Source organism: Phyllostomus discolor, chromosome 5 (assembly GCF_004126475.2).
Source record: "Phyllostomus discolor isolate MPI-MPIP mPhyDis1 chromosome 5, mPhyDis1.pri.v3, whole genome shotgun sequence".
NCBI classification, from domain to species: Eukaryota; Metazoa; Chordata; class Mammalia; order Chiroptera; family Phyllostomidae; genus Phyllostomus; species Phyllostomus discolor.
This window is the reverse complement of record NC_040907.2, coordinates 146971539-146999177: the sequence shown is the minus strand read 5'-3', so window position 1 is coordinate 146999177 and position 27639 is coordinate 146971539. Positions and strand designations below refer to the sequence as shown.

The 27639-nt window shown below is 41.1% G+C and overlaps 1 protein-coding gene and 1 pseudogene across 3 annotated transcripts in view; both read right to left on the bottom strand.

The window, feature by feature from the left end:
- The window catches only part of EXOC6 (exocyst complex component 6), a 169075-nt gene extending 147237 nt beyond the window's left edge, over positions 1–21838 (bottom strand). For 2 of the 3 annotated variants that reach the window (XM_028511944.2, XM_036027000.1), the window contains exon 1: positions 21738–21838. In XM_028511944.2, the coding sequence (XP_028367745.1) occupies positions 21738–21823 (86 nt within the window). In that variant the 5' untranslated portion in view covers positions 21824–21838. Of the gene's footprint in view, positions 1–10061; positions 10213–21737 lie in introns of those variants that run through there. The other variant, XM_028511942.2, reaches the window with a different exon arrangement.
- LOC118500868 lies at positions 5914–9298 on the bottom strand (annotated as a pseudogene).
- Positions 21839–27639: the final 5801 nt, after the last annotated feature.

Genomic DNA, 27639 nt, shown 5'->3' with positions numbered 1-27639 from the left:
AACTGCATAAACCAACACATACATAACTCTACTGGTGGGCAAAGCATACAGAAACGTGATGTATTTGACAGTAACAGTATAAAAGAGGTGGTTTGGAGCAAAGCTATACAGGAATAAGAAAATGACACAAAATGCAACTAAAAATTCAGCAACAAATGAAGAGAAATAGAAATGGTAATTAAGATTAACACAACAAATTCTACAAACATGTACTTGCTTTCCTCTCAGCTTCCTTCAAGAACAAAAAGTTACATAAAGTAACAATTACAGCAATGTATTGTTGGGTTTATAACATATACAGATGTAACATGTATAACAACAAGGGAAAACAGGGAATAGGGCTATATAGAAGTAATATTTCTGTATTTCAGTGAGATTAAGCTAGAATAAATTTGAAGTTTAATCTGAGAGCAACTACTAAGAAACAACTTTTAAAAATATACTGAAAAAACAAAGTAATTAAAATGTTATGCTAGAAAATATTCACTTAATGAAAAATAGTAAAAAAAAAAAAAAATAGGGACCCAGAAAAGAAATGAGACATACAAAAAAAAAATAATAAAATGACAGACATAAATACAACTATATAAATGAAGTTAACTATAAACAGATTAAACAAGTCAATCAAAAGTCAGAGACTGTCAAACTGAATTAATAAAAGAAAAAATGAGATCCAACAAGATGCTATATATAGGAGGCACTCTAGATTTAAAGATAAAAACAGGTTGAAAGTAAAAGGACATATTATGTAAAGAGCAACCATAAGAAAGCTAGAGTAACTATATTAAAATGAGACAAAATAGACTTTAATACAAGTCTAAAAATAGAGATATTTTATGTTGGTAAAAGAGTCAGTCAATCAGGAATATATAACAAGTATGCACATAGAGAGCATACTAACAGGAGAGCCCAAAAATACATACAGCAAAAACTATACTTACCCTATAACAGACAGAACAACTAAGTGGAAGAACAAAAAGGAAACAAAAAGCTTAAACAACTATAAGCTGAGGCCTAACAGACATCTATATAGTATTTCACCCAACAACAGCAGGATACACACTCAGGGCACATGAAACATTCTCCAGGATAGACCCTATGTAAGATTGTAAAACAAGCCTCAATAAATTTAAAAGGAATGAAATCAGACAAAGCATGATCTCTGACCACAAAGCAATGAAATTAAAAATCAATAATAGAACATTTGAGAAATTCACAAATATGTGGAAATTCAACAAAACACTTCTAAATAACAAATGAGTTAAAGAAAAATCACAAAGGGAATTTTAAAATTACTTTAGAATGAATGAAAATGAAGATGAACAGATATAAGGGATTAAATCAGAAATCAAAAACCTCCCAATAAAGAAAAGTTAGATGGCTTCACTGATAAATTCTATCACATATTTAAAAGATTAAAACTCTTCCAAACTCTTCACAAACTCTTCCAAAAATGTAACTCATTTTGAGACCAGGACTATTTTAATACCAAAGCCAGATAAAGACATCACCAAAAAAGGAAACTACAGACCAATATCCCTTAATAATATATATGTAAAAATACTCAACAAAATACTAGCAAACCTAATCCAACAACATATTATTAAAAGAATTATACACCCGACCAAATGGAATTTATCCCAGGAATGCAAACGTGATTCAACATTAAAAAAAAAATCAGTGTCATACACCACATGAACGGAACAAAGGGAGAAAAAAACATGATCACCTCAATTCAGAGAACACTAACTCATTCATTCTATAAGGTATTATTCTCATAACCAAACCAGACAAAGGCATAACCAGAAAGTAACAGAACAATATCTCTTGTGTATATGCAAAAATTCCAAACAAAACCCTGGCAAACAGAACCCAGCGACATATAAAAGGATTATATACTATGACCAAGTGGGATTTATCCCATAAATGCAAGGTTGATTTACACCTGAACATTAATGTAATGCACGATATCAATAAGGGTTAAAAACCACAAAATAATTTCAATAGCTGCAGAAAAATAGTCTGACAAAGTTCAACACTCCTTCACAATAAAAACTCCCAATGAACTAGGAAGAGAAGGAAATTTCCTCAACATGATAAATGGCATCTATGAAATTCCCATAGCAGAGTATAAGGGTGATTATTTCCCAAGTTCACCAATATATGGTGTGGTCAATTTTTTAAATTTTAGACATTCCAATATCATCATAGTTTAATGTTGTCATTTTATTTTCCACTTTCTAATGACTAATGATGTTAAACATTTCTTCATATCCTCATTTGCCTTCTGTGTATCTTCTTTCATGTGGTATCTGTTCAAATCACCTATTTTTATTTTTTTAAAGATTTTACTTATTTTAAGAGAGAAGGGAAAGGAGGGAGAAAGAAGGGGAGAGAAATATTGATGTGAGAGAGAAACAGACTGGTTGCCTCTCATATACTCCTCAACCAGGGACCAAACTCACAACTGAGGCATGTGCCTTGACCAGGAATGAACCTGTAACCTTTCCCTTTGCAGGATGTCACACAACCAACTGACACACACACAGCCATGCTGGCCAGGACTCACTTACCTATTTTTAATTGGGTTCTTTGCTTTCTTATGTCTTAAAGTCTTCTTTTATCCATTCTGAACTTAATTTTTCCTTATCAGATATATGATTTGCAAACATTTCTCCCCATCTGTGGCTTGTCTCTTCATTCCCTTAACAGTCTCTTTGCAGACCAGATGTTCTCAATTTTGATGAAGTCTCAATTTTTCTTTTTTGTATTATGTTTTTGGAATAGTATCTAAGAAATCTTTGCCTAAACCAAAGTCACATAGATTTTCTCCTATAGTTTCTATGAGTTTTATAGTTTTGCATTTTATTTGTGAAATGTCTTTTTTTATAGTGCAAAGTTCATTATTTTGCATATGGATATCCAATTGTTCCACCACCACCATTATTTTTTTTTTAATTATTGTTTTCTGCCCAGGCCAGTGTGGTTCAGTTGGCTGGAATGTTGTCTGGTAGTCCAAAAGGTTGAGGTTTCAATTCCCAGTCAGGGCACATACTCAGGCTGCAGTTTTGATCCCTGTTTGGGGCACGTATGAGAAGGCAGCCAATCGATGTTTCTCTTATCACATCAATATCTGTCTGTCTCTCTAAATACCAATGGGAAAAAAATGTCCCTGGGTAAGGATTTTTTAAAAACTATCTTTTTCTAATGAATTATTGTTGTATCCTTATCAAAATTAATTGACCATATGTGTGAATCTATTTATGGAGTCTCTATTCAATTTCTGTTTGTCTATTTTGCCACTAGTACTATACTGTCTTGATTACTACAGCACTATAAGTCTTTAAACCAGGTAGTATAAGTCTTCCAACTCTTAGTTTTTTTCCCAAAATTACTTTGGCTATTCTAGATCCTTTGCATTTCCTTGTGAACTTTAGAATCAGCTTGTCAATTACTACATACACACACACACACACACACACACACACGCAAATATTCTCTTGAGATTTTTATTGCAATTGCCTTGAGCCTGAAGACCAATTTAGGAAAACTGATCAATAAATACAGCATTATGTGTGCATTTATTTAGGACCAATTTAAGGAAAACTGATCAATAAATACAGCATTATGTGTTAGTAATGTACAAGTCTCTCAAATCTTTTGTCACATATAACTATTTCATATTTTTATTATATCAATTTAATTTCAATTTGATTGTTCCTTGCTAGCATGAGACAGATACTGAGCCAGCAGTATCCATCACTGCAGATGCCCGTCGAAACACGAGAAAAACATACACAGGGACAACCGAGTCCTGTGGGGAAATAGGTACGAAACAGCCACTCTCTCTAGTGGAGAGCGCTCCCAGTCCCCGCCTGAGTAGGCTTTTATTAAGAATACAGTCACAAGCCCTGGCTGGCGTAGCTCAGTGGATTGAACCAAAGTGTCCCAGGTTCGATTCCCAGCCAGGGTACATTCCTGGGTTGCAGGCCATAACCCCCAGCAACCGCACATTGATGTTTCTTTCTCTCTTTCTCCCTCTCTCTCTCTCTCCCCCTCTTCCTTCCCTCCCTAAAAATAAATAAATAAATAAATAAATAAATAAATAAAAAGAATACAGTCACAGTTTGTGGATTACAGTCTGGGAGGGAAGATCAAAAGGAATAGGTAGCTTTCAAAGGTGCTGACAGAACTCCCACTGGGATTTTGGGCTGAGAGTTTGTGTTTTATCACTTAAAAAGACTACAGGACCTAAAAGGCTAGTCTTGTTTCCTACCTGTGCCTTCATATTCTAATTCAATAGCATCCTCCAGCAAGCAGATCTCACAGGATCTTGCATATCCTATGTCCCAGGCCTGATTACCCTGGGGGTCTGCTGACTCTGGTCTGGATTGTACCACCCATGTTATTTCCGCAGGCCTGAGTCAGGCAGAGGAGACAAAGGCAGCCAGGAGACTTGGATTTCCACAACTAAGAACATGGACTCATGCTTTGACAAAGCCGAGGGGGCAGGGGTTGATGTCGATCACCCCTTCATTTTCACAGCCCCCCAAGTCCTTCCCTGAGGCCTCCACATGATCATGCCTGTCTTAGGCAATTCCCCCCTTGGGAAATCTTACCTGTCATTGGCTAACTGATCAAGCATTGGAGGCCAGGCACAGTACAGGCAGCGTTCATGCCAGGGAAATAAGTTTTGTCTCCTTACTGTCTCCTGGTTCAGAGGTCTCTCACTCAGCCTAAGTCGCAGGGGGTTACAGCTACCTGAGACCAGGCAGGGTGGACTCCAACACTAGCATCTAGAAACACAACTGTTTTTTGCATATTCATATGGTATCCTACATTCTTGCTAAATTCACTTACTAGTTCTAGTAGCTTTTCTAGATTGCATATGATTTTCTCTATAAATGATCACATTGTCTACAAATAAAGACAGTGCCTAATCTACTTTTTTTCCTTGTCTTATACTGGCAAGGACCTCCAGCACAGTGTTGAATAGAATTGGTGCAAATAAATATCCTTGCTTTATTCCTGATTTTAGGAAGAAAGTATTTAGTCTTCCACCATTAAATAAATTGTTAGCTACAAATTTTTCATAGATGCCCCTTTTCAGGCTGAGGATTTTCCATTCCTTGTTTCTGAGGGTATTTATCAGAAATGAATATTAGATTTGTGGATACTTTCTCTGTACCTATAGTGTTCCTTTTTTGGCTTAATATGGTGAATTATGGTGACTGGTTTTTCAAATACAAGCCAACATACATTCTTTAAATAAATCCTATGTGATCATGATATATTATTCTTTTTATGTACTGTTGGATTTAATTTGCTAAAATTTTGTTTAAATTATTTTCATCTGTGTTGAGTAACATCAGTCTATAGTTTTATTTTCTAGTAATGTCTTTCTTTAGTTTTGATATCAGGTTAATGTTGACCTCAAAATGAACTGAGAAATATTTCTTCCTCTTCAATTCTTCTGGAAGAGTTCTAATAGAATTGGTACCAATTTTTCCTTAAATGTTGTAAAACTTACCAGTAAAGCCATCTGAGCCCAGAATTTTCTTTTGGGGAAGGTCTTATATGGTAAATTCAACTTCTTTCACTGATACGTTATTCAGTTATCTATATATTCATAAGTGAGCTTTGATAGTTTGTATATTCCAAGGAATTTTTCCATTTCTTCCAAGTTATCAAATGCACTGGAATGAAATTGTTCATAATATTCCCTTATCTTTTTTAATGTCTGTAGAATCTATAGTGATGTTACCTCTCTCATTCCTGATATTCCTACTGGGAATGGGTAATTCCTGATCATTGGTTTTTTGGGTACTTTTTCTCTAGAAGTTCATCAATTTTACTGATCTCAAAGATTCAGGTTTTGGTTTCAATGATTTTCTCAATTGGTTTTCTATTTTTTGTTTCACTGATTATCTGATGTTTATCACCTCCTTTCTTTGGCTTTTTTGGATTTCATTTGCTCTCTTTTTCTAGTTTTTCTTTTTCAAGCTCCAGCACTTTTATTTTCATGGGTGAAAGACTCCTGGCCAGCAGGGTCAGGAAGAGGTGGGCATGGAGATCAATTGCCAGGTTCTGAGCCCAGGGGTTGGGCTGCTGCGGGGCACCCACTTTCTATACAATCATTAACAGCAACACCCTCACAGGAGTCTCCAGCCAGAGTCAGGGGCAGCCTGTGAGCAGCCAGGAAATGAGTAGTCGACTCCAGGTTTTTTTCCCATGGCTTAGTGTATACTGGGGGATGTGGTTCCTATGTAGATGGACCAAGCAGTGACTTGGTGGCTCCTTTAGTCCTAATTGTGTGGCAGCTCCTTCCTGTGCCAAGTGATAGAACAGTTCCTGGTGGCTCCCATCCTGCTCTGGGAAAGCAACTGAGTGGTACACAATTCCCAGTATGCCTGGATCTTCTAAGGAGAGCACCAAATGTCCAAATCCCAGGACAGGCTGACAGGTTCCTCAGTACTGCAGATTCACCACATTCATAGACAACAGCAGTGATGATGCTCAGGACACGAACAGCTTGCTAAGCATTGAAGATGAAACGGCACTAATAACATGGTCAGTATCCAGGCAAATGTGCCCTAGAGACACTTTCCAGTGTCCTTCTGCCTAGATGCTTAGCCCACAGACTCGCTGGCCTCTGAGAACAGTGACCCCCCTACTGGTCAGGTGGGGTAAGTGCCTGGGGAAGTATCTCCAGTTCTCTGAATGACCACTTAAGTCAGCGCTCGACTAGGGCCCAGAGAATGAGCAAATTGAGTGCTGAGTCTGGATATGAGTTCTGCCCTACCCCCAGCAGCAGCCCCTGTAATATGGAATGATGAGTTTGCTCAGTTTGGAAGAGACTAGGAAAGCAGGATCATATGCTGAGCTCACAGCTGTTACCTGCAAACAGTCCACAGCAGAGACAGTCCCTGGCTAGAGATACTACCTCAGGTCAAAGGCAGCGCTCAGCAAAACTGTGCACAGTTTCATCAGGGTCCTTGCCCCAAGGTGTGGTCAACTCCATTAGCCCAGTCAAAACAGGTTTGGAGGGGAGAGGTGAAGGGTAGAGTAGCCCCCTGATCCCAGAGAGCAGGGCATGCATGGCACTGCCTAAATACAGGAAACTGTTATGGGCAGCTGGATAGTCTCAGACACGTAACACTTCTGAGTCCAAGACAAGCTCAGAAACCTGCTCCTCACATGTCCTCAAGAAGAGGAGAAACTAAGGAAAAACCTTGAGCAGGTCCCAACTCCCAACTCTCCCACCAGCTGAAGTCCTCGAGGCCCAAGTTCTAAGACAGCACCACCTGGCCCTTGTAGAGTGGATCCAGCCTCCCATGTGCGCCCTCAGGGATCAGGTGTCCCAGCTCAGGTGATAACTGGTGGCCAAACCATTGATGCCCCTGCCCAGTACAACCATGGTCCAGCCCATTGGGAGCCCATGAGACGGACCTGAGACAGACCAGAGATGGACAAGATGAAGCAGATGTAGATCCACAGGCGTCTCCACGGGAAATAACAGGCCACACCCTGGCTATCTGCACACACAGCATGGGGCAGACCGTTATGGCTCCCACACCCCAGGCCCTCTAGTTTCTTAAGTTAGGAGGTGAGACTATTGACTTGAAACCATTCTTTTCCAGTACAGACAGGTGTTTAGTGCATAAATTTCTGTCAAAGTATTGCTATAGTTGATTCCCAAAAATTCTGGTATGTAATATTTTAATTTTATTCAATTCAAAATACTTTCTAAATTCTCTTTCGATTTCTTCTTTTACCCAAGGCTTATTTAGATGTATGTTATTCAGTGTCCAAATATTCAGGAATTTTCCAGTCTTTTCTATGATTGATTTATAACTTAATTCCATTGTGGTCAAATAATCATACTATATGCCAGGCACTGTCAAGAGTGTATACATGCTTCTCATGTAGTCATCTGACTTCCCTTAGAAAGCCAGATCTGATAAAAAAAAAAAAGTGCATCAAGAAAAGGTCAGGCTAAAAAAAGACTGCCACAGAGAAAAATATTAAGAAAACATACGCCTACAGGCCAGATGAAAGATAACTAGGAAATAACAACAAAAATTAATACTAATACTGAAATATTTATGGATGTATTGATGTCTAGGATTTGCTTCAAAATAATCCAGGGTGAGGGAGAATGGATAGAGGAAAAGATCAAATGAGATTGGCCAGGTGGTATATTGAAGATGACGGGTTCATGGTGTTTCATTACACTAGTTTACTTTTAAAACATTTCATGTTTACCATAATAAAAGATTTGTTAGAATTTAATATTAGCACCTCACTCCTGAAACCTAGGGGAAAAAATAGTAGCTTAAACACTGTTCAAGAAAAAGAACTGCTGGCAGTGCCTTCCATGTCTGTGGAGAGAGTCAGCTTGTAAATGAGAGATGACAAGGGTATAAATAGAATAAGTATGAGTCACTGGAGTTAGCCAAAGAGAAGAGTGTAGGTTTCAACAAAGTGAGTAGGTGACACAACTGTCCAGCAAAGTAGAACAGAGTAATATGTAAATACAAATGTTCTATTTGTAAGTGTCACAAAAGTTTCTCAACATATTTCAAAATTCTAAATTAGTTTCATCCTTTTTCAAGGGTACTGCCTAGCACTTCTCCCAAGAGGAAGCATCTCCTTCATAACCAATACTGTTTTCAAAAGTGGACTGTTCCAGTAATTATACCATATACTGTATTATTTCAGTTTCACAACACGATGAAGAAAACAAAGCACCCATTTAATCTATGATTTCTACTTTCATTACCAAATGTACCTTTCTATAAAAAGAAATAATTATGTTGAATATTTAAGGAAATGCACTAATCATGCTTATCATATCATAGCAAGAACATCATGTAACAAAAATTTACCAGGTGCCTGCCATATGCTCGGTGTTAGGGATAGAGCAGTGAATAAATAGACAAGGTCCCTAATGTCCTGGGCTTTCTGGGCATCTAAACATCCACCCCTACCCAGTCTACAAATAATGAAGTTTAAGTCCAGAAAGGTTAAATGACCTTTACCCGTGACTGCACACTTCACCAGTGATAGGACTAGGGCAAAACCCAGGTCTCCGGACTCTCAGGGCAAGATGGACCTGCATTATAAGTTCAACCGGTTTCAGTTTACATTACATCCACAGGACCACAAAACATAAGAGCACTCCATTTCTAGGAAGTGTATACTGAAAATAATAATGCTGAAGGACAATCAGCCCTAAGTTCCCTAAGCGAATCATAATTTCATGATCATCACTGCAAAAGATGAATCCTTATATGTAAAAGGCTAACCTAACAGATCAGTACGGTGTCGACTAATAATCTATTATTAGGGCAGCAGGCAGTCAGTCCGGAATATTCGTTACCTAGTTCTATTTTTAAAGGGTGGAGATCCTTTTGAAAATAAACGGAGAAATTAATGCAAAATTAATGAAACTTTCGTAAATAAGTAAAAGCTTTCCTGGGTGAATGCAGGGTCACACTGGCGCGTTCCTAAGCATCAGACCCTCCCCTCCAGCCCACGCTCCCTTCTCGCCCACTCAGATGGCGTCCTCGGATGATGGTACCCGCATCTCCCGCTCAGTTTCAATTCTCCCACAGCCCCGGCAGCCCAGCGCTCCAGGGTTTCCACCTGCGCGCGCCTCCGCACATCAGTCATTCTGTCAGCCAGCAGTTAACCTTCGCTCCCGAAGGCCCACGACCAATGAGCCCTCAGCCCGGCCTCGCACAGGCAGCCCGGCAGGCCCCAGGCTGGGAGGCAAACGCGGGGTGGCGCCGCGGCTCCCAGGGTCAGAGGCGCAGTGGCAGCCACACCCACCGCCTGCGCGGTGACAGTCCCGAGGCAGAGGCCGGCAGAGCCTACAGGTGCAGCTGCCAGTTTCGCCCCGCCCCAGCTCCGCCGGGGTCCCAGGCTGGGGTCTCAGGCAGGAGCCCCGGACCGCCCCCGCCCGCCTCTGCGTGCACCACCTGTCGGGCTGCCCCACCCGTTTCCTGCCAAGAGGCTGGAGGGGGCAATTCGAGGTCCTGGAAGGATGACAGCTTTACCGGAGAGTGGGCCCCACGCAGGCTGTGTCAGTGCTCTCGATCTCCTGCAAGATCCGCTCATGTTCCGGGACGGTCCCCAGACCTTCGCCGCTCTCCGCCATCTTGGTTGGAAGCTGAGGAGCCGGCGAGGCGCGGCACCGCGCTGACCGCGGGAGCGAGCAGCATTCAGGCGAGCGCAAATGGGCGGGGCGGGCACGGAGAGGAGCGGACCAGTCACCCAGCCCCGATCCAGGCCCTGACACCTGCCCAAGGCCAAGGTACTCCCTGGAAGGGCAAGGAGAAGAGCGCATCGCCTCCCGCTCAACCCCACCGCTTGTCCCAGTTGCTGCCTTGAGACTAGCCTGGCTTTCACATATATTCTTGTTTTCTGTATACGAGACCCTCTGCTACAAAAATAAAATAATCACTCTCAACCTGTAATAAAAGCGAAGGGAAAGCTTAACAAGATCTGATGTACTTGGTGGTGGAGAGTCAGAAAAAGGAAACGTGCACTCAAGAGAAGCAAAATTGTGTATTAAGGAATAATATTTATTTTAGGAATGAACTGGGAAAATCCCGCTGTTGACCATGATGTCTGCCCTGGGTGTATTTATGTTCCTGATGGCAGGAAGTTCACAGAGGCCAGTCAACTTGGAAAATAAATTATAAGCGCCAAAAAAAATGACAAAGAACTATGACAGTTAATGGCAAAGATGCAAGAGAGACCCAGGACAATGTATGATTCCATGCCAAAATCCTTAAATCCAAGTGTCCCCAAGTTGCTATAGCTGGGATGAGGACCGGTGGGAATTTCTGAGAGGATAGGGCATCAGAGATGGGAAAAGAGAGTCTTGCACAAAGGTACCAGTGTGGAAGAATCCTGTTTAATGACATGTTTGTGTGACGCAGACTAAACCAGTTTGTCATCAAAGCAGCCACTGAGGAAGATTAATCAGGAAGAGAGTGCAAACCCTACCCCTGAAGGACAACTATTTTCTGGCCTCCATTAATCCAGGGCTCTGAACTTCCCTTTAAGTCAACCACGCCCTTTACTATCCAGCTGTGTAACTCACCCGCTTCAGTGAGCTTGTACTAGAAGCCTAACTTCATCCTCCTTCCCACAAAAACCTGGGAGGTGGCATATTGTATAATAGTTAAAATCATGAGCTCTGAAGACAGGCGTCCTCAATTTAATTCCTGGCTCTTTCGCTTCACTTCACAGATGGGTGACATTTGGCAAAAACCTAATCTCTTTATATTTGTTTCCCCAATGTGAATGAGTCTAGATTCAATTTAGCACATTTGTCCATTCTACCAATGATTTTTAACAGTTTGCACTTGTGTTTATTGGTTCCTGTTTATACATTTGGGAGTTTTGCTTATTTTTGTGCACTTGGCCCCCAGGGAACCAAAATGCCGCTGACCTCAGTGCATGCTGGCTTAGAAGACTAAGGATGCTCTGCTACATCCGACTGCTCATTCTGCCAGAAGCTGCATCACAAGCCTGTTTCCACTGTCTTGTTAGTACAGGAGAATCCATATCATCTCTGGGAAATCTCACTTTCTTGACCTGCAAGAATATGCAGAAATAAAACAAACAAAAAAAATCCCTTCCCAAGCTTACCAGCACCATCACATCATGTTAAGGTTCTTTAGGTCAAAGAAACTTTTTTAAAATTTTGCAATATCCTATAGTTCCTCATAGAGTTCTGCACATATCTAAGAGAAAGCTGGAAGGGTTTTGAAACCTGACAATAGTGAAGCTCTGAAGCCACTGGAAAGAGGTCAGGATGAAATGGAAAGAAGCATTCTAAACAGGTCTGCGCATATGGCAGGAATTTGATTACTCTGTGATTGGTAACAATTAGAAATTAGAATGATATCAAATTGTAAAAGTTAGTTTCTTCAAACTTGCTCTTTATAATGTGGCTCTATTCAGTTGCCTTAACAGAAATGTGCAGTACTAATAAAAATGTTACCTCAAATTCTCCGATACCCACTTTAATCAAGAGCTTCGATACAAGAAACAGTATTTAAGGACTTTTGTCAGAAGATATCAACTTCATCTGTTCCTCCAGTTATTTAAAATTTTACTCTTGGATCAAGCCAAATTCCTAATTTCCAGTGTTTGGGTCCTTCCTGCCAGTGAGTTCTATTAAGTAAGTAAAATACATTTTTTTTTCTTAGCCGACTGCCTTTCCACTTAACTGGGGCAACATCACCTGGTGTTAGCACAACTGAATTGCAGGTTCAGTTTTTGAGAGGGCAAGATAAGCCTTTTGAAAATTGAACCTGAAACTGAAACATAAGACATGAGGACAAATTCTGAACCTTCCTACAAAGAGAATAGAAAACCAGTTGTCTCTGCAGGAAAATGGCAGGCTGTCTTAGCTCAGTTGGTGCACATGGCCAGAATTCATTGCTCTGAGGGGGAAAGCAAGGTGAGGAGAGTGGAGCAGTGCCACAGGCCAGCTTCTTATTTGGCAACTGTATCGGGACGGGTCATTCATTTCCTGAGCCTTCATTACCCAGACCGTTTCCCCTTTGCTTCACTAATCCTGACACTATCATTCCGAACCCAGCTCCAGATACCCATTCTGGGAAGCCAGCTTAGGCACTCCTCACTCTTGGCCTCTTTCAACACCTACCCATAGCGATTACCTCAACATAAGCAGCAATATTTTCCCTGCAATTCGAAAGAAGAAGGGAGGAAGTCTGTATACCACTTCTCCTTCTGAAACAGCTTTTGCTGGTTCCCTTTGTGACTTCTTTTTTTAATTAAGATTTTATTTATTTATTTTTAGAGAGGGGAAGGCAAGGAGAAAGAGAGGGAGAGAAACATCAATGTGTGGTTGCCTCCCGTGCACCCTGCACTGAGGACCTGGCCCACAGCCCAGGCATGTGCCCTGACTGGGAACCAAACTGGCAACCCTTCGGTTCACAGGCCAGCACTCAAACCACTAAGCCACTCCAGCCAGGGCCTTTTGTGACTTCTGACAGTTTCATTAGTACCTGAAGATTTTTGCTAAGATTTAAAAGCTAAATATCCTAAATAACTATGTAAATTTTAACTATGGACATAGATATAATAAATGAGTCCCCCACCAAAAGCCTATTCTGAAGTGATATATTACTAAAGTCTCTAAAATAAAGAATTTCAGTTATAGGCCAAGATAAAAACCATAACAGCTATTTACTGAGCACTGTTTGGTAAGCCCTTTATATTCTAATTTAATTAGTAACTTAATTTAGTAATTAAATTAGTACTAACTTTACTAAACTCTAACTCAAATCCTGTGGGGCAGACACTTTTACTATCTTTTAACTTGAAGTAGCTGAGACTGACAGAGATTAAGTCGCTTGTCCAAGGCCACACAGCAGTAAGTTGGAAAAGATGGACCTATTCACCAGTTCCTGTTTTTCCCATTAGTTAAGACAGCCAAGAAGAATGTTCCAAGGTTGTTTTACCCAAGAGATAAATGACTTAATCAGTCTGGTCTGAGGAGGTTGGAGGGTAGCAGGGCACACACGGGCAGATTGCTCATGCATGTTGAATATATTTTTTAGGCAGTGTGTACTGACTTCCAGAGATCCACCCCAAATCTCTCTCTAGGACTCCTGGCAGGGGCAAGATACACCAGTAAGATGCATTCTGTGTCCAAGATGCATCCTGGCAGGGCAGGAGATACATTCTGTGTCCAGTATGAAACTAAGCAGTAAAGTAAGGATTTCACCAGGAAATTAACTCTTAGTCATTAATGACATACTTTGAGCTGCTTGTCTTCAGACTAATAACCAATCTTGGGAAAGCCCTGCCCTAAGAAGAAGGCTGGAGAATGCAGCTCCCCTAGCCTGGCATTTAACTGCTTGGGTTCAAATTCCAACTCATCTTTTACTCGATGTCGGACCTTGCAAGAGTTACTTAACTTGTGCAAGCCTCGGTTTCTTCAAATGTGAATTAGGGACAATAATAGTTCCCAGTTCACCAAGTTGTATGGTGATTAAAGAAGATGATGTGTGTATAACGTTTAGCCTAGAGCTCAATCAACATTAGCGATGGCAACTAGGATTATTAGGCATTTATTATTAAACCAGGAAGCCCAGAATTTAGCTCCCTCTTGGCAAAATAAAAATAAAACCATCATACAAATGTTCTTTTTTAAATCATTAACAAAATATCCTAACTTTTTATCAGGGTTCTCTTAGCCTGAACCTCATTTTTTCTGAATGCTCAATTAGTAGAAACTGCCTGAAATTTGTTTTCTGTTCTGGAGGATGAAAGGGGGCCATGTGTTTGGGTTAGTCTCTTGGATCCTGATCCACTTTAGTGAGCCCCCAAGATCTGGCTTCGAAGTCAAACACCTCTTTGTTGTCCTTGGAGTCAGTGCTTGCTTAGCCTTTGGGGCACATGTGGTGGTAAATAAATCACTGAGGCTGTCTCTACTTCCAGGCACAGAAACAGTGTCTCTATTGTTCACCGGCCAGCCCAGTTAATAGCTGTTAAATGCACGATCCACATGCAGATACTTCTGATATTAAGCTTAATGTTGTAAACACATGTTTCATGAGGTAGGGTGTGACTCCACAAAAAGATTCCCTTCCCTACTCCTGGAAACTCTGTAGCTGACTTCCCCATCTTCTTCAACTTCTCAAGACTTTGCTAATATCATTCAGATGTTTCTTAAATGGTTTAAGAGCCCTCATTGTATAATTGTAGAGCTGCACCAAAATGTAAAGTACGGACAGTCTTTACACATTGGCTCTAATAAACTAACACTTCCTGGCACCTTTAGACACTCTGGGGATATCTTGCCTGCCACACTCTTCCAGCCTCTGCCTTGTTGGTACAATGACCCCAAGTGGCCACACTTTGTAAATGCAAGAGAGTATCATTCCTGCTACTCTTGGCCCTGGCAGGCCTGGGAAAATTCCTGCTAGAGATCGGAACTCCACAGTGGAGAACAATAAAAGAAAATCTGAAATTGAAGCCAAATAAAATCAGTTTTTCTTAAATATAAGCCATCCTCAGAGAAGTTCAAAAATAATTAGCCCCGGGTTCTGTTCATTCAACAACCACTGTATTTTATTGAATGCTCTCTGTGTGATAGGCTCTGTGTGCAGCTCAGACTGGGCTGGCTCATGAGTGTGTGACCTATGCCGTTGCATGTGGCTTAATGCTCTGCCATCACCGTCCTGTAATTCTTAACAATTTTTGAATGATCAGGGCTACATTTTCATTTTGTGTTGGGTTCTGTGAATTACATCACTAGTCCTGCCCTCTGAACATTGCCCTGAAAGCACCATTAGCTTGCTCATCCTAAAGCTAAACATTTTCAAGTTCATTGAGCAATTAAAGAGCAAAATGAATTTCTTTGAATTCAATTCTCCCTCTTTCCTGCCTCTTTTTCCCCCCAGCTGTTTTCTACTTTTCTACCATTTTTTCTCCTCTTTCTTCTCCTCATTGTTAGTTTTTTATTATTCATCCTATTCAATGCATTCTCGATTCCCCACTTTCCCCAAGTAGCTTTCCTTTATTACCTTTTGCGCTTCTCCCTCTTCTGTCACTTGCCCTCTTTTTCTGTTACTTCTCTCAGCAAAATAGACTTTAGAAATGTAATGTGATGAAACAATAATAAAAGCTAACATTTACTCCTCAGCTACTCTCTGTAAAAAAGTATCTCTACACCACCCTCTCCTTTACACTGTTTTGTTATTCTTTGTAGTATTTATTACCACTTTTTAATTTGTTTCTTTCTAGTGCTCTTTAATAAGAATACAAACTCTCTGACACCTGAAACTAAAGCAAAATAATATTGAATGTAACCTGTAACTGAAAAAATTTTTCAATGACAACTTTTGAAAACTACAAGCTCCCTGTGAACAGGGAATTTCTAAATCGTGATCTCGCTGTATCAGCAGGACCACTGGCCATCCTCGACCACTGCCTGCCGCATGGTAGATGCTCCATAAATATTTATATTTACTGAGTGAATGGATGAGTCACCGAGCATTGCTGTATGAGGATCACATTAAATACATTTCATGCCTAATTCATGTAATCCTTTCAATAATTCCATTAGTAAGTATAAAGGCAAAATGGAAATGTTCAGCAAAAATCTGGCAACTACACAGATCACTCTCTTCAGGGACCCAAGGCTTTCCTGAGGTGCTGCAGATGTGGTCTCAGTAACAGTTAAGCCCACATTTATTTCTGACCAGTTTCTCTGGACTCTATTTTATGTATACAACGTGTAGTACACTGCTCCACTCTCATCAGAGATGAAATGAGGTCAGTACTATGTTAGTAAAGTGATTTTCAACCCTTTTCCAATCTCATGGCACACCTAAACTAATTACTAACATTCTGCAGCACATAAAAAAGTTATATATTTTGCCAATTTGACCAAAAATAGGTATAATTTTTTATTCATTCACACCAGATAGCTATTGTGTTGACTTTTGTCTTTTTTTTTTTTTTTTTTTTACAATTGAAGGGAGAAGAGGTTAATGCCCCTGAATAAACAGTCAGGTATTGCATGTTTTAAAAAAATGTGTGGCACACCAGTGTGCTGCAGCTGCACTAGTATAAATTGCTGCATTAGTATAAAATATAATTATTAGTAAATTAGTAGTAGTGGTAGTAGCAAATATGATTTTGCGAAAGGGATATCTCTCTTCCCTCCATATTATGTGACCAAAATAAAATTTACATTATTCAGTATTTCCCACCTGCTCAGAATTTCAAGATGCTGTGGGTGCTTGTTTATATCAATATCCGAAAGTATATATTTATTAAATTATACTGGAATATATTTCCCAGATGTAAATTAGACAGAATAATAACAGCTAATATTTATTAAGCATTTATTATGTGCTTGGCAGGCACTGTGCTAAGCACTTCATACACATTAACCATTTGAAATAAGTTTTATTATAATCCCCATTTTATAGTTTCAGAAACTAAGGCCAAAATCAAACAACCTAGGTTTAGTAAAACCTAGGCTTTTTATCTTAATCAATACACTTATGGAATTTGATTTAATGGAAATCTTACATGTCTGAAGATATAAACAGCAAGAACATTCTCAAATGTCTACAGCTGAATTTGACTAGTCATATTTTTTAGTATGCCATCCTAAATTATATTGTGTATATAGTTGAGGTAGTTAGTTGGTTTTTCTTTTTCTTTTTTTTTTAATGTTTTCTGTTCTTGACTAAAGGTATGTTATCTTCATTCCTAAAAACATGAAAGTCGAAGAAATAACAATATCCTGTTTGCTTTTAAACTGGTAAAATTTCACAGTCAGCTTTTGGAAAATAGCCTGAGAGGCTCTGTGAATATGCGTGTAAAACAATCACGTTATCATGAAACAATCACAAAAATTTCTTCTGGCACGTCATCTTGTACAATTCCCTTTTCCTCCTATTTTTCCCAGCCCTCTGCAGCGCTTTCCTTGGGTACGTCCCCCCTCCTACCTCCCACTAACTCTGCAGGGCCCTTCCCTGCGTTCACGGCTTTCTTATCTCACACTCAGCTATGGCAACACGACACACTGTAACTTTGGAACTCAGATTGGTTCAGACATGCTGTAACTTCTAAGAAGCTAACAACACCCCTGTAGGAAGGCCCCCAAAAGGAAAGGTGTAACGTCTACATCCACGTTGGAGTCAGGATCCATGGAGGTGGGGGGTGGGCAGGTCAAAGGGGCAAAGCCTGACTGCAGGAGGTTCTAGAGTAAATGTGATAACTATCATGAACACTGCTGCTGCCCTGTCCTAAGACCATAGCTGCCATGACTAATGTATCAGAATCACTCTCAGCATGAGATTCAGACAACCACTACCAATGCATTGGAATTGGTATGCTAGTTGAGACTTATTAACCATCCTTATCAAAGAAGCTGGTAATGCTGAATGAAGCTGGTACTAGTAGCTTCCTTCAGTGTGGTTCCAAACAGCTATGAGACCCACCAGGGACAGACCCCCTAAAGGGAGGATCTGGCAAGGAGCTGGGTGTATCTAGGCCAAATGGAGGGACTGGAGTGAAAATTAGAAAACCTAAAGAGAATGAGAAAAATCCAGTGGAAATTAGCATATGGTGGGAATACTGTGAAAACTGTGATGCCCAGGGCTAAAGGATTAGACCAGCAAAGCTAATTCCAGCCCCCACCTGCTGATGAGTTTCAGCCTACCAACAACCTGACAGCCAGAGACTGAATGCGCAAAGCAAAGCCTTGCTAGGACAATGCAGGCACCAGCAGCAGGCCTTTTTTATATTCCTCCCTTTTCTCTTAAATTCATTCACCATCATCTGCATGGCTAATATCAAATTCCACTGTCCAGCCTGGAGTTTTATTCCTCAGTTCAATTGTTACAGCTGCTTGAGGTATCTTTAATGTATATTTCTTTGGCAACACAACTAAACCATGAAAAAGAGCATGGTGCCTCAGCTCTCCCCTAAAACTATCCTTTAAATGTAATATTATGGGCAGTAGTCCCGTTTTACACATAGAATGAAAACAAACACAGGACTTCAGCATCATGCAATTGTTCACTTTTCCACCAAAACAAAAAGAAAGCCATAGGAGCTGATCCAAGGACCCATTTCAGAGGACTCCAGCAGGAGACAGCCTGGACCACAGGAGAGAAGCTTACTCTGGGAGCAGCCTCGTGTGAGAAGTCAGGAGTTGGGGGGAATGCAACCTGGGTTGGATGCAAGAGACTGTGGACCACTGACAATCCCCAACAGCATGACTCCTGGTCTCAGAAACACCCTCACGACTCCTCAGGTGGAGGAAACCCATTTTCCCAGATGATTTGTGCAGGTAAGTATGCCAGGAAGGTTTGTACACTCTGAATAAAAGAGCTGTTGAGCCATTCTTAAATGACAAGGCAGAAACCATGAGTCACTGAGCATTCTGAGCTTCCCTTGTTGGAGTCAGAGAAGCAGACCCTTCCTGACCATGATCTGAACACTGGTCTCCAGCAGGGCACCTCAGATTCCCTACCTGAAAAACCAGGTGGGCAGAAAGAGGAAACTAACAGAGTTCAGGATTTTACAACAGAAAATGTTCAGTGAAGCAAAGCCTTCCTCCTGTGACAGGGGAAAACAAATAGAACTTGTGGATGTCCTTTCCACCTCAATTTCAAGGTGCAGAGCTTTCCTGAATTTGTGTCTCTCCCACATTCCCAGCCTTATCCTCCAGGTCCTAACCCTTCCCTCAAGGGCCATTCCAGGTCTGCCGTCTCCCTCCAGCCACACCCCTTCTCCACCATCTCTGCCTTTAGAGCTTTTAGCTATTTAAATACTTCCACCTCCTCTGCTTCCCTAGAGGATAACTTTCTTCGGATCGCCTCTCTCTCTCTTTTTTTTCCCCTCACAAAGTCACCGTTAGCTCAGAAGCTCATACAGATTAGTTCATTTATTCAGCTACCACGTGCCAGGCACAGTAGAAGTTTCTGCGGAGGGTACTAAGATAAAGCACAGGTCCTGCCCTCTGGAATCTTTTGTCTGAGAATGGTTATAACACAAAACACCCACACGTACACATCCAAGTGAGTCAAAATGCCCTGGATTCTTTGGGGTTTCAAAGGGTAAAACGTGCACATCTGGTTGGGGAATCAGGAGAGGTTCCATAGCAGAAAGAGCATTTGAGCTGTGCCTTGCAAGACGGGTGGCATTTTGGCAGGCAGAAGTAGAGTGAAGAATAATAAAGGAAGGGTACCAGTGAGCACCAGGAGGAAGAAAATCTCAGAGCATGCAACAAAGAGTAAACTCTCCAGTTTGGCCAAAATGGAAGTCCTGTCTTTATTTTCCAACCTTCACATTTGGTCACCTGGTCACATGTATTCCATATGAGCAGTGGAACAGGGTAGAGTTGACCTTGAACTACTGATAGTGCATGTGTAGAAAGACATTAAATGCCAGCCTAAGAAGTCTTCACCTAATCAATGACTTTAACAACAGTGTAGGAAACTAATTTTGGTTAATATTGTCCCAGATAAAGGCTTGTCAGGAGTTCTGTGTCTGTCCCCCAAAATAACATTAAGATGTTTTTAGCAGTAGGCTTTGCAAAAGAGTGTTCTTACTCATTTTATAACCTAAACATGAAGCTAAGGGTGGGTGGGCCTCCCAGGTCTGCTGGCGGTGGTGACAGGGTAGCACCTGGAGAAAATATCTGTGCAGTCTCCACTCTTGGGGGTGACGCTGGGAGAGTGCTGGGACTGCCAGATCGAAACTGATTTTTTTCTTTAGGAAGACCAGGTACAAGATTGGGGATATTTGCCCTAAGAAGAGAGATTAGAACGGATCCAGGACACACAGTAGGAAGTCAGGTCCAATGCCAGAGCAAGACGAGCTGATAGGTCCAAGGACGGAGGAAGTCTGCAGATGTTGGCCAGGGTCGTGAGACCAGGGGTGAAATGCAGAGAGTCAGGGCTCAAGGCCGAGGCTCGGAAGCAGCCATGGCAGCAAAGGCCACAGTAAGTAACACACGTCCAGGCTCCGTCTATCCCTTTCTGCTGTTTCCCTATAGACTGCTGACCTAGCCACCAGGCAAAGGCACAAGTTTTAGACAGTGCTGGTACAGTATAAAGGATGTTCCATGTGAAAAAATTGAGTTTCTCATGATTAAAAAGCTCTGGTTTCTTCAATCTATTGAATCAGGTAAAATCACTTGCCTTTCTTCATATGATGCTCCGATAAAAGGAAGGTCTAAAGGATAGTTGTAATGAGTTGTAAGGATTTTGCAACTCACCTATGTGTTGATAATCCAAGAATCAACCAACATATATCAACAGTTTCCCATGCCTATAACACTACCCTTGGCTTTTTGAGCAGATTCAAAATATACTTAATGCAAAACCAAATCTACATACTTGGCAGAAATATATTCAGACTTATATGTAGTGAATTTCAGAACACCTGGCTCTGGGACCTTTCTGAGAATGAAGAGACAACATGAAAAAAAAATCTTTTCACCCAATCTACAAATATTAGTCAGCAAATATTTATTGACTGTCACTGTCACATTCAGTGATTGCAATCCCATTACCACACTGATAGGTGTCCGATACAGGCAGACAGGCAGAAAGAATTAAATGTTAAAAGCTGCCCTTTTAACACAAACATTGTCTTTCATTTTTATCCTGCTCTTGTACTCTGCAAATTAATCCCCATATTACCAAAGAAGCTATTTTTAAGTCTTATGTGGAAATAAAAAGATAAATACCTGAGAAGTCACCAGACTTGAGAGGGCAGCAACAATACACATAAACATTCTGCATTTTTTCTACATCTCATATCCACTCAAATGTAAACCGGTTTCATTCACAGGTCTGACTTTTCTCCATGCTTTTCACTAAGCATATTTTACAGTAAATAATGGAAACTTCATATAAATGGGATGGACTATCTCTTTAGAGATGGCATGAGACCCTTTCTGATCACTGGAAAATCATTTCTATTTTTAAACCTTGTTGTGATGAATTGGGAAACACATACAATACCAGGAAAGTAGATTACTTATTTACTGCAATCTTTCCAAGAATAAGAAACTTTGAGATTAGGTGTATACAGAACTGTAACTATTTCTCAAAACTATTTTTTATTCTGTTATGGAGAAAGTACAAAGGGAAGTGACTAAGACTACCTTATTGCAGCTAAAGAAGAAACAGTACAATATAAAGGAGCCCTACCTTAAAGTAGCTTCAATGGGCAGCTCGAATGACTGAATCTCAGCCAGGACATTCTCATAGGCTTGATCTGAGTCTTCTTCCAACATTGCTCCACATGCCCCTGATTCTCCAGCTGCAGACATCAGATTTCCACAGCAATACAGCTTTAGTTGATAAAAGAAATGTAGTTTTTTTTTATAATTATAAGGTTCTCTGTTCACCCAGAGTAGCAGCAAAAACTGAGCTCACTGTCTGACTTCATGCTATCAAAATCCTTGCTTCCAAGAATGTTGCACAGCTGTTGCTGTCCTGTCTCCACTTATAACATTTTACTTATTATTAACCTTGACACAGTTCAGAAAGTTCCTGCCTGATGCTTGCTATATTTACTCACTTGTTTCTCAAAGACAGTTGCTACAAACTCAGTAGGAATTAGAACCATTACGCTATAAAAAAAGATATTAAATAGTTGACTCGTTAGGGTGCATATTTTAATATTATTTATGCTAAATGCATAATTAAAGCTATGCTCCCAGCTATTCCCGCAACTATACCCTTGCCCACAAGCCCAAGCATGTAGCTTGTCCAGGAAAAATAACATCCTATAGGATAGGATTTTGAGGTCACTGGGCTGCTTCCTTGGTTCCCCTTCTCCTTCACTTCTCTACCCTACTCACTGCCATGTGAAGTTTCTCCATTACAGAACTTTCCCTTTTGTCTCCTGTCCAAATCCAATGCTCCTGGAAGCAGATTTTAGTCACTTAGGCCTCACTGTGCATGCATTTGCCAGATCCTTTCTGCAGACACTAAGCTTTGATGGGGAGAAAGCATGAAGCTGCCAGGATATAAAAGGAAACAGGATGCCACTGAGAGGAAGACAGTGCAGGAAGTGGAGGCCCAAAACATCAAGGGAAAATGTGCCCCACAGCCAGCCCCAAGTACACCTAAAAAATCAAATGGGCACATTACCATTTGCATTGGATCTTCCTCAGCTCTGAGTTTAACCTCAGGCTGACACTTAAAGGGATGGGTAGTGAACCTTTTATTTTATTTACAGTTTGTATGAGGTTTTAAAACATTACTCTAAAAAACTCAAGTTCTTTCTCCCAAAAATGTAATATTGATATAAGGTATACAAGGCATATATCATAAATTGCACCCATTTTTTTACTTCTTGTATAAATTGCATCTGTTTTTTACTTCTCCCTCACTGCAGGCATAGTGTGCCTCTGTGACCCATGACTTTGGGCTTAGCCACGTGACTTCCACTGGCCAATGAAAAATGAGCTCAAGTAACAGTCTGTGAGCTTCGAGTCTAGGCTCTGTGAGCTCCAAGCCTAGGCTTGGTAAAGGCCTGGCATATTTCTGTTTGCCCTCTTGGACCTCTGCCATCACCTGAGAAAAACGTGCCCTAGGTAGCTTGCTGGTCCACGGAGGAAGCAATCATCCCCACTGATCCACAAAACAGCAAGGGGAAACATATGTCCAATCCAGCTGCAGCAGCCTAAAATGGAGCTGCCACCCACACACAGGCTAGGACAACCATACCCCAAATGATCCACAGACACAGAAGCAATAATAAATGACTGTTATTCTCAGCCACTGATCGATGGGGTGTGCAGCAAGAGCAAACCAACGCAGCGTCCTGTACTCCAACCCTACCAATAGGCTCCATTCCTAGCTTGAGTGTTCCTCCCGGGCAGGATGGAAGAAAGGCAACAGGAGTATACCTAACCCCATTTCCCCCAAGACGAAGTGGTGATGCTCTCCTTTAAGATCTGACACAAAACAGTAGTTTTCTATCTTGTGTTAGTCATTGATGTGCAAGGTTTGTAATTTACATAAAATTATCAGACTATTTAACAGAATGTCTATTTGATTCATATTTGTATTCCCCATAACACTTAACACACTGCCCTGTATACAACAGGTGCTCACGAATACTGAATGAATGAATGAATGAATGAGTGAGTGGATGATTGCAAAAGCTACAACCTAAGAGCTACCTCTGACCTGTGAGAAAATGTTGGTCCAAATTAGACAAAAATCTGACGATTTCAGATTGAATTTATCAGAATCTGAGAATACATAAATACAAGATGACAAACTGCTCATAAGAGAACTTTGGTCATTGCTATACTATAGCATAGAGAATAAATTCATAGGTAAAGCCACATACCCACCAACACAGACCAGTGATGACCCAGCCTTAAACACCACATGATTTTTTTAAAAAAAAGATTCTTCTACTTCAGGCCAAAATGGAGGCATAGGTAGACATGCTTTGCGTCCTCACGCAACTGAAAGAAGGACGACAACAAATTTAAAAACAAAAAACAACCAGAACTGACAGAAAATTGAACTGTATTATAGTCCCACAACCAAGGAGTTAAAGAAGAAATATTCATCCAGACCGGTAGGAGGGCCAGAGACGGGCAGCTAGGACAGACAGGACTCACGGCAAGGCGGCGGCCAGAGGCTAGAGGACCAGGTTGGGCAAGGCAGCGGCTGGTGGACCAGGTGAGGCAGTGGCCGGCAGACCAGGCAGTCCCACATTCACGTGCAGATAAACCAGGAGGAACAACTAGGGAGCAAGACAGACCGTGCAACCCAGGGTTCCAGTGCAGGGAAATAAAGGCTCAGACCTCTGATGGAAAACACCTGTGAGGGTTGAGGCAGCTGCAGAAACTCCCAGCCTCACGGGAGAGTTCATTGGAGAGACCCACAGGGTCCTAGAACATACACAAAATCACACACCCGGAAATCAGCAGAATTGAGAAGAGCCCAATTTGCTTGTGGGTAGTAGGGGAAGTGACTGAAAGTCAGCTCAGAACTGAGCAAGCAGCACTGTTCCCTCCTGAACCACTCCCCCACATATAGTCAAGTGGGTTGCCCCGCCCTGGTGAATACCTAAGGCTCCACCCCTTACTACAAAACAGGCACACCAAGATAAATAAAAAAGGCCCAAATGAAAGAACAGATCAAAGCTCCAGAAAAAATGCAACTAAGTAACAAAGAGATAGCAAACCTCTCAGATACACGGTTCAAAACACTAGTAATCAGGATGCTCACAGAATTGGTTGTATATGGTCACAAAATAGAGGAAAAAGTGAAGACTATGCAAATTGAAATAAAGGAAAATGTACAGGGAACCAACAGTGATGGCAAGGCAACTGGAACTCAAATCAACGGTTTGGAGCAGAAGGAAGAAAGAAATATTCAACCAAAACAGAATGAAGAAACAAGAATTCAAAAAAATGAGAGGCTTAGAAACCTCCAGGACAACTTTAAACGTTCCAACATCTGAATCAGAGGGGTGCCAGAAGGAGAAAAGGAAGAGCAAGAAACTGAAAACTTATTTGAAAAAATAATGAGGGAGAACTTCCCATATCTGGCAAAGGAAATAGACATCCAGAAATTCTGGGAGGCTCAGAGAGTCCCAAATAAGTTGGACCCAATGAAGCACACACCAAGGCACACCATTATTACATTACCCAAGATTAAAGAGAAGGAGAGAAATCTTAAAAGCAGCAAGAGAAAAGGAGACAGTTAACTACAAATGAGTTCCCATAAGACTATTAGCTGATTTCTCAAAAGAAACCTTACAGGCAAGAAGGGGCTGGGAAGAAATATTTGAAGACATGAAAGGCAAGGACTTACATCCAAGATTACTCTACCCAGCAAAGCTATTATTTAGAATGGAAGGGCAGATAAAGTGCTTCCCAGATAAGGTCAAGTTAAAGGAGTTCTTCATCATTGGGCCCTTATTATATGAAATGTTAAAGGGGCTTATTTAAGAAAAAGATAAAAAATATAAACAGTAGCCCTGGCTGGTGTAGCTCAGTGGATTGAGCACAGGCTGCGAACCAAAGTGTCGCAGGTTCGATTCCCAGTCAGGATACATGCCTGGGTTGCAGGCCACGACCCCCAGCAACATTGATGCAACCGCACATTGATGTTTCTCTCTCTCTATCTCCCTCCCTTCCTCAACAACTGAACATAAAAAAACAAAAACAAACTAAGCAAACAACTAGAACAAGAACAGCATCACAGAAATGGAGATCACATGGAGGGTTATCAGGGGCAGGTGGAGGGGGGAAAGGGGGAAAAATAGGACAACTGTAATAGCATAATCAATAAAATTTATATTTTTAAAAAATTCTTCTCTCCACATACCCGACCTTTTATTTTTAAATTGTCAAACTTACAAAAGAGTTACAAAATGAGTACAATGAACAGCCATATACACTTCATCTGATTTCACCAACTGTTAAAATTTTGCCACAATTACTTTCTCTTTCTCTCTGTTTGTTGAAGAGGATTATATAATGTTGGCATATGCTTTTAATACATTTAGTGAGAAATTTATATTAATTTGAAAAGAGTATGTTTAGAATAATATAACACTATACTACGAGGCAGTAGAATAAACAAATCACAAGAGCTTTGACTCATTGTTACTGCATGGCCCTGTTCTTACTACACAGCCCCATCAGTGTTTTCAGTACAGCCAGCCCCACCAGGAGGTTCAAGGTCTTCCAAGCTGTTGGCCTGATAGCCCAGTCCCCACGCCTCCTCCTCCTCTCCTCAGCTGTCCCCACACCTCCTCTACTCCTACATTTCTCTCTTCTGCTCCTCCCACTTCTGTTAAGTGAATTTTCTCTCTGCCTCTTACTTTCTTTTAAGCTGTATAAGACCCGGGCAACAACTTCCTGTTTCCACTGGCTAACCAGCATCTTCCTTTTATTCAAAACTTTCCTTGAGTGCCATTTCCTGCCGGAAGTCCACACAGACTGAATGAACAGGAGACAATCTCCTCCCGAAAGAAACATTTAAGAAAAACAACCTCCCCTATCAGATTGGGCTGACAACAAATTCACCAAATAAGGAAAAGAAAAGGAGGAAATGGAAAAATTTTTAAACAGCTATATTCCAAGATGCCCATAAAGGTGAATGGTGTGTGTGAATGGAATGTTTCCTCTCCCTGCAGCTGCAGCTCAAACTGTCGAACTACTTCCTAGGATCAAGCTCGACCACAGACAAGAATTGCTCAAATGGCTCTAGGCCAGTGGTTCTTGTCCCTCCCCAACTCCAGGGCAATGCCCAGGGACGTTTTTGATTGTGGCAAGTGGAGGTGAGTGCTACTGACATCTGGTGGGTAGAGGCCAGAGATGCTCCTAAATGACCTACAATGCACAGCCCATTCCCCCACGATTATCCAGCCCAAGATGCCAACGGTGCAAAGGCTGGGAATTCCCGCCCTAATCGACCTTTGGGACACATGATCAGGCTGTGTGGTGCTGGTACAGCCCTGTTCCCGGGGCCCCTTTCTGGTCTTCTTTCTCTTCTCCTCCATAGTGGAGTCTATGTCCTATTATCCTGCTAAAAATCTTAGTCCCTCTAGAACTAGAAGCCAATTTTTAAAACAATTTTATAGCAGTTTATTTGAGCCAAATTGACGACATATGCCAGGGAGCAAAATCTCAAATGCTCCCCAACTTTTTTTCAAGTTCAACTTTCAGTATTCAAATAAAAATCATCAGTCTTTTGCCTTCCTCCCTCACAAAGACTAGAATCCCAGCCCCCCGCCCTGTGCTGGAAACACCAGTTGAGGCATTACGTTCATGTGCTCCCCTAGCACAGGTGCCCCTCTGCTATTTGTAGTGTCTAGGAAACATAGGGCCTGGGGGCAAGGCACGGGTAGCCAGAAGTTAGGAGAAAGGTACCAGAAGGAAGTGAACAAGCCTGACGTCATCACCTGTGTTCACTTCCAATCAGACCCTTGGTGGAGTCTGAGTTTCACCCTCCCACCGCTACCTTAGACCTTCCTGTGGGAGTAACTCTCTCGCATTTTTAGGTAGTCTTCACACGTCCTAATGTTTTGATGTGTCGATTAAAAAAAATTCAGGAACCTAAGAATAGC